At 46.0% G+C, this 7,488-nt stretch overlaps 1 protein-coding gene across 1 annotated transcript; it reads left to right on the top strand.

Annotated features, from left to right (window-relative positions):
- Positions 1-4,993: 4,993 nt before the first annotated feature.
- On the top strand, positions 4,994-6,812 carry LOC108784456 (guanine nucleotide-binding protein G(s) subunit alpha-like). Its single transcript, XM_018553289.1, has 2 exons — positions 4,994-5,374; positions 5,447-6,812. Exons 1-2 carry the CDS (start codon positions 4,994-4,996, stop codon positions 6,197-6,199), a joined length of 1,134 nt encoding a protein of 377 aa, XP_018408791.1. The 3' UTR covers positions 6,200-6,812.
- Positions 6,813-7,488: the final 676 nt, after the last annotated feature.

Raw genomic sequence — 7,488 nt, forward strand, 5'->3', positions numbered from 1 at the left:
TCTTCCAGGAATGAACAAAGTTAACCCTTGCAGTGGGGCTAACCACTTACTGCAAGGCTTAACTACTCATATTGGTTTAGGACCTGGAAGATATGCTCACCTGATCTTCAGTCCTGCGGCAGTCCGCACTCACCTCTCTCCTCCGGCTGTGGTATGTCCTTCACCATCCTTACATCTAATGCAGCTGCATTAGACTTGATGACATCACGGGTCCTTAGAATGCCAGAGCCCAGGGGGGAGGGGGGGGGGACACTGTGGGGACCAGTCTAGCAGACAGGAGGGATTGAGGACCAGGGGAGTATATCTTCTTTAATCCATTCCCTAGACTAAAATGAGCACTTAAGTGCGGAGGGGCAGCCCCAGTAGTTGTTTTTTTTGCAATCAGTGTTTATTTGGGAAGATTTTTCATCACTCTCTGCCCTGTAGACACAGTGGGAAGTGAGAGGAAAACTCTCCAAAGTGCGGAAAATCCCCTCTCAGACAGTTGTCACCCTAAGTGTCCACTGAGTCTGATGAAGGGGACCCTGCGTGGCCCCGAAAGCGCTAGTTCTGGTGACATGACGTTCCAATAAACTAACACTTTGGATTTCAATACTATTGGTGTGCTGGTAATATCCATTCACTTTGTACTATTTGGCGCCATCTGCAGTCGCTGCAAGCACCCCCCTCATTTGATTTGGGGCTTTCCGGATCAAATGAGAGTGCGGCAAGGTAACTTCATGTTTGTTCCACAATTAAAGATTTCCCTTCTCTTCTGTTTTAATTGCAGTTAAAAAAAAAAAGTTAGGATTTCATGACTTCCTTCTCCAGCGACAATGGTCACCAGGACAAATAGAGGGGTGGACCTTCCTAGCCTGGACATAGACAGCAATAGGGACATATTAGGAATAGGAACCTAGGAGGGTTTAATTATTGACTACTGTATCCCCCCACAAAAAAAAATCTGTGGTTAGATTAACTTTAAATTAATTTTTTTTTATTGGGGGTTGTGGGCTAGGAACTAGGGTTACTTTGCATGTTCATGCAAGGTCCACTTTAATTCCCAAGGTGACATATTTTGGGATGGTCACGTACACACAATAAAATCTGGAAAACACTAAACAAGAAAATTGCCCTCACCGAACAAAATACATCTAAAATTCTACATTGCAACAGAGATAAGTGACTATGACAAACATGGGAGGCAAGCGAAGTTGCCAGGGAGTGGATGAGGAGCTGATACAATCACCAAATCATAATGTTCAAACAGCATGAAGTCATAAAGAGTAGGTGAAGCATGTTCCTCCCTGGCTTCTCGTGACAATAAATACCTCCCGCTGTGGAGGAGAGCCAGCACTGCCCAATCATTCTAAATCTAATGTGAAATGGGTAAAGCATGTCTACATATTCCTATGTGTGTCATCTGTATAGCATAGAGAGAGCAGGAGCCCCATAGGGTGGGAGGAAGACTTGGCACCAGAAAAGGTTTTTAGGCAAGTCCAATTGGTCTTTCATCCTCGAGAGCAGTTGGTGCGATCTGCTGCTGTCATAGATATGAAATTGTCTTACATATCCAAATCAGTCACTGATGATGTAACGGTACCCACAGACATGACGTTCAACCCTCTCATTGTTAACGGGAGGCCCCCAGTTGTCTCTAATGGAGGAGATAGTTGATTGGATAGGTTAGAAAACCCGTACTGACTGTTGCTGGTCTCATGTCATGACTCCTCACCTCTCCTACAAACACATGCAGGGTTATTCACAAAAGGGTGAAGAGTTTGGAGAAGGCCGGAGAAGGGAACAATCTAGGACAACATAGCTGATTTGGAAACATTCTCCAATTCAGCTCACTGTCCAGTTCAGCGATGTTGTCCTAGATTGTTCTCTTCTCCGGCCTACTCCAAACTCTTCACCCCTTTTGTGAATATCCCTGATAAACTTGTACTGTTAAAGGAGAACTATGAGGCGAGTGATTTTCACTCAGCCTCATAATCTGAGCTGACCTGTGACCATGAGACTGTCACAGGTCGGCTCAGTGGATCGGGAGGTGAGCGAACACATACCGGCGCTCGCTCACTTCTTGATCTATCCGTGCAGAGAGCCGTGACTGTCATTCACGGCTCCCTGCAGGGTTCCCCCCCTCCTCGCTCCGATCTTCCAGCGCTAAATGACGGAACGGACGGGGAGGGGGCGGGTACAGCTGGCTCTCAAAAGTTTTGAGTTCAGATTGTGTTGTTAAAGGAGAACTATGAGGTGAGTGCTTTTCACTCCCCTCATAGTTCTAGCCGACCTGTGACAATGAGACTGTCACAGGTCGGCTCAGTAGATCGGGAGATGAGCGAACACATACCGGCGTTCGCTCACTTCTCGATCCTGTCACGGCTCTCTGCCGTGACAGGGGGAGGGGCTGGATTCCACCCTCCCCGCTCCGATCCGCCAGCGCTGACTGGTGGATCGGACGGGGAGGGGGCGGGTACAGCTGGCTCTGCTTCTAGATAGGCAGAGCCAGCTGTCACTAACGCAGCTGGGTGGATCCCGTCATCTACGTCGGGATCCGCTCCGGCTGCGGCGTCTCAGTATACAGCGAGCTGTAGTTTGCGGTATGCTGAGCTCTGGGTGACGGGAGGACGCTAGTTTGTGTCCTCCCGTTACCCTTAGAACTATGGGGAAAAGCCTTAACCCCATAGTTCTCCTTTAACATAGCTGTGTTTACTTATTTTGTGAAGTATTATGCAGATACATTATATGGGCAACGGTTTGTGACGATCATACCTATACAAGCTTTTTGGATATCCCTTTCCAAAACCATGGCCATTAATATGGGGAGAATCATCTTCTCTATTAGTCCTGGTGACCACTGTCTTTGAGGCTCCAGGCAAGTCCACACATGTGCAGATTTTTCATTAATTCCAAGTGGGAAGTCCATTGATTGTTAAAGTGACACTAAACTCAGCAGTTAAATATTAAAAATGCATCCAAGTACCTTAACTATTCCCAAAATTGTATCTTATTTGTGTATCACTCGGCTGCAGATCCTCCAATCTTCTCTGAATTGGTGCTGACACTGTCCTTCCTTCTGGAGGGGGTCTACTTCTGTTCCCCATGCTCCCTGTGTGTGTTGTAAAGTAGTCACCGCTCCAAGCTCGTTCATGGGGGTTGGACTACAATCTCAAGTTTAGTTTACTAATTTGTATTGAGACTGTAGTCCATCCCAGGAGTGAGCTTGGAGCGGTGACTACTTTACAACAAACACAGGGACCATGGGGAACAAAAGTAGCCCCCCTCCAGAAGCTTGGAGTGGTGGCTACTTTACAACACACACAAGGACCATGGCAGGGAGCAGGGGTGTAGAATCTCCCGCCTCCATCCTCTCCCCGTGCTGTGTACCTCTCTCCACCAGCCGGAGATTCTCAGGATGGAGAGCAGAGAACGTCCGTTCTCCTTTTTGCTCCATGTATACAGTGAGAGGGTAGCGCTGCACTCGCAGCTCTTTCCCTGTCAGTTGTCACAGGAGTTTCAGCACAGTGCTGTGCTAGAACTCCTGTATTGGAGGTGACAGGTTCAATAAAGCGATACCTGTCACCTCCAAATGCTATCACACAGGGGCTTGTTATCTCCTGTGTGATAGCAATAAACTTAAGTTAAAAAAAAAAGATTAAATATTAATTAAATAAAAAAAATATATGAAATAAAATTAAAAAGGTGATTGAAAAGTAAAAAAATTATAAGAAAAAATTATAACAAAATAAACAAAAAATAATTCAATTAAAAAACATATTAAAAAATTAAAAAATAATAAGATAAAAAATTATAAAAAAGTAATAGATGATAAGATAAATTAAAATTTGAAGAATAAATAAAAATTAAAAAGTGATTAAAAAAAATTAAGTAACAAAAAAAATTTAAACTAATCCTGCCGCCCCAGCCATCTGGTTGCCAGCCTCCATTGTGGGGGAGGGTGTTTGGCGGGGAGGGGGGTGCATTGGGGAACCACCTGGCCTTGGGGCAGCGGAGAGAGTAAATCCAGCCCTGGCGACAAAACGCCTAGGTGTGAACGGGACTTCGAGCCCTTTCTCTTCTTGGCAATTGCTGAGTTTGCACCAGCAGATGGAGCCATTGATCTCACCATCTTCACGTTGTTTAAAGGGGTTCTAAACCCTCCGGTTGTTTTTGCCTATATCTACAGCTAGCAAGCAGTAGATATAGGCAAGAAGTGTAAAAAAAAAACCCCCAAAAAAGCTTAAAATCATTTAAAACTTACCTCGTTATCGCCGCTCGTTCCCGCGCCGAGTATCAGGAACTTCTCGTACGGCCGCAAAGGATCTTGGGGCGGGCGCATGCGCAGTTCGGATTCTCGGCCGGGAGACGAGCAGAGACGCAAGGTAAGTCCATGGACGCATGCACCCGCCTGCAGACACCGCTGGATCGGAGGGACAGAGCAGTCAGCGCTGGATCGGAGTGACGTCACACCGCTGGAGGGACAGATGAAAACATGGGGAAAGAAGAGGAAGATCGGTAAAAGAGACATAATTTAAGGTAAGTGCTAACATTTACATGGGGGGGAGGGGAAAAAAATTTGCCTTTAATGTCACTTTAATGCTTCCTGACAGAGATACGTCTGTTTCTCCCCCGTCTTCTGAAGCTCTCTCTTGCTCTGCTGAAATGATATATGTCCCCCGCATGATCTCAAAGCCAGGGCAATTTCCGTTTCTTTATTTTTTTATTATTGAAAGGAGCATTCACCCCTTTTTTCCTTGTCAAGGGCCGCGGCCTAGTTGTTTGTTTTGCCTCCTCCGGCGTTTCCGGAGCTGGGAGGCCGGTGATGTGTCGACACTGGAAACTCACGAACCTCTGACGTCACATCCGGTGACCCGAAGTTGTAGATCTCCACAGACGGTAGCGACAGATCACCGGCGGCCCGCGGGTGGCGGTGAGCGGGAAGAGTCGGGGCGGAGAGCTCGGTGCAGGCCGTGACTCGGAGGAGTGTTGCTATAGAGGCGGCTGGAGGACGATGGCCTGTCTGGGGAACAGTAAGGACCGGCGCAATGAGGAGAAGCAGCAGCGGAAGGCCCACAAGAAGATCGAGGAGCAGCTGCAGAAGGACAAGCAGGTGTACTGGGCCACGCACAGGCTACTGCTGCTAGGTGCTGGAGAATCTGGGAAAAGCACAATCATGAAGCAAATGAGAATCCTTCATGAGAACGGATTTAATGCTGAAGAGAAAAAGGCTAAAGTAAAAGATATTAAGAATAATATTAAACAGGCTATTGAGACCATAGTTGCAGCAATGCACTTCCTGTTACCTCCAGTGGAGCTAGCAAATCCAGACAACCAGTTCCGAATCGATTATGTCACAAACTTACCGAGCGACAAAGATTTTGACGTCCCGTTGGTCCGTGCGCCTGAAAGCATTACAGAGAATTCTGGCACGTCTGACACACACTCACGGCATGCATGTCTCCAGAAGTTCTATGAACATGTAAAAGCGCTCTGGCAAGATGAAGGCGTGAAGGCCTGCTACGAGCGATCGAACGAGTACCAGCTCATTGACTGCGCGCAGTATTTTCTAGATAAAATCGACATTGTGCAACAGAATGACTACACACCCTCTGACCAGGACTTCCTACGGTGCAGAGTCCTGACATCAGGAATATCTGAAATAAAGTTTCAATTTGACAAAATGAACTTTCACATGTTTGAGGGCTGTGGTGCGCGTGATGAGCGCAGAAAATGGATTCAGTGCTTAAATGATGTGACAGCAATTATATGTGTGGTAGCCAGCAGCAGTTATAATATGGTGATCCGAGAGGACAATCAGACCAACAGACTCCAGGAAGAACTAAACCTCTTTAGAAGCATCTGGAACAGTAGATGGCTACGGAAAGTTTCAGTCATTCTCTTCTTGAATAAACAAGATCTACTTGCTGAGAAGGTTTTGGCTGGGAAATCGAAAATCGAGGACTACTTTCCAGAGTTTGCTCGTTACACCACCCCAGATGATGCAACTCCAGAGGCTGGGGAAGACCCCAGAGTCACAAGGGCCAAGTACTTTATCAGAGATGAGTTTCTTAGAATCAGTACAGCAAGCGGAGACGGCCGGCGCTACTGTTACCCTCACTTCACATGTGCGGTGGACACGGAAAATATTCGAAGGGTTTTTCATGATTGTCGGGACATTCTCCAAAGGATGCACCTCCGTCAGGACAAACTGTTGTGATGGAGAGATTCTTCTATATATTTCTTCCTTTTTTCCTGGACTCTTAATTCAATTAAAAAAAGAAATGAAACTGCAAAAATCCCACAGAAAAACAAACAAAAAAATCTATAAAAAAATAAAGGGGGCGGGGGAAACAATTCACCCATCAAGGGATGGAAAAAAAAAACCTGCGTGCAAACTCCCTCTCCAGCTTGCACCTGTTTTTACTTGTTTCCTTGCTGCCGGACAATTGTGGAACTGTTAGCTTGCTGCCCTTCACCCCCCTCGATGCCCTGAAACAGCACGGGCTGGCGCCAAATCTACCCTTGACCTCTCCCCCCTTTACACCCCCTCTCCCTTTCAAAATGCCAACATTAAATGCAGTGCGCGTGGAGGATTTAGACTTAATGTAAAGGTATACAAATGCAGCTGGAAGGGAGGGACTGTACCGTAGGCTGGAGGCTGTACGTAGACTTTCCTCCCCTTTCAATAATAAGCTGGGCCTCATTTTTTCTTTGTTTTTTTTCTTCTTTTAAATCTTCACGCATTATATCAACTTTGTATTCCTTCACTGCATTGCCGACCTCCAACTGAGAGAGAGGACACCTGACTCTTGACTGAAAAAAAAGAAAGAAAAAATTGTCTTGGTTGGGTGTGCGGTTGCAAGAGGTAATTTATTTTGCCTTTCACAAGGGTGCCATTGTTTTCTTTTCCTTTTTAATTTTTTTTTTTCTTTAGAGAAAATAATAAATACTTGGATATGAATTTCAACATATCAATGTATTTATTTTCTAAATAAAAGCCCTGGCCATTTTAATTTGGTCACAGTTAACCATGCTTTTTTTTTTTGTGCCTTCCTCCTCACCCCACCACCACTCCACTTTATCCTTAAAGTGACATTAAACCCTCAGATTTTTTAACATAAACCAATACTGTAATGTGTGCCTGAGGCCCCATTCACACTGAGCGATTCGCAAATCGCGCGATTTGCATTTTGCGCGACGTCGCGCAAATGGCTGCATTAAGGAAAGTAGAATCGCGCCGAAATCCGCTCCAACAAGGGTCCTTTTGTAGCGACACACGACCCGCGACGAACAGAGCCCCATTGCCATGCATTGGAGAGCGATATCTCGCAGTAAATATCCGCGATATCGCGCAGTGTGAATGGGGCCTTACTGTAATCCATGATTATTTCCCTTCTCTTTGCTGCTCTTCCTTTTAAATCCGTACCTCTTCTCATGCTGGGCAGAACTTCTGTTTTGCAGCAGACTGCCTTGTCTCTGGAATGGATACATGGTGTCTGTGTGTAG

The sequence above is a fragment of the Nanorana parkeri genome, unplaced genomic scaffold, assembly GCF_000935625.1.
Source record: "Nanorana parkeri isolate BGI_ZX_2015 unplaced genomic scaffold, ASM93562v1 scaffold6, whole genome shotgun sequence".
In the NCBI taxonomy this organism is placed as follows: Eukaryota; Metazoa; Chordata; class Amphibia; order Anura; family Dicroglossidae; genus Nanorana; species Nanorana parkeri.

What these genes read in the sequence shown, in the direction of transcription:
- LOC108784456 (XM_018553289.1), top strand. Translation starts at nt 4,994, where the DNA reads ATGGCCTGTCTGGGGAACAGTAAGGACCGGCGCAATGAGGAGAAGCAG. An exon ending in AAGATTTTGACGTCCCGTTG is followed by an intron (nt 5,375 to 5,446) that starts GTCCGTGCGCCT and finishes GCATGTCTCCAG; the next exon opens with AAGTTCTATGAACATGTAAA.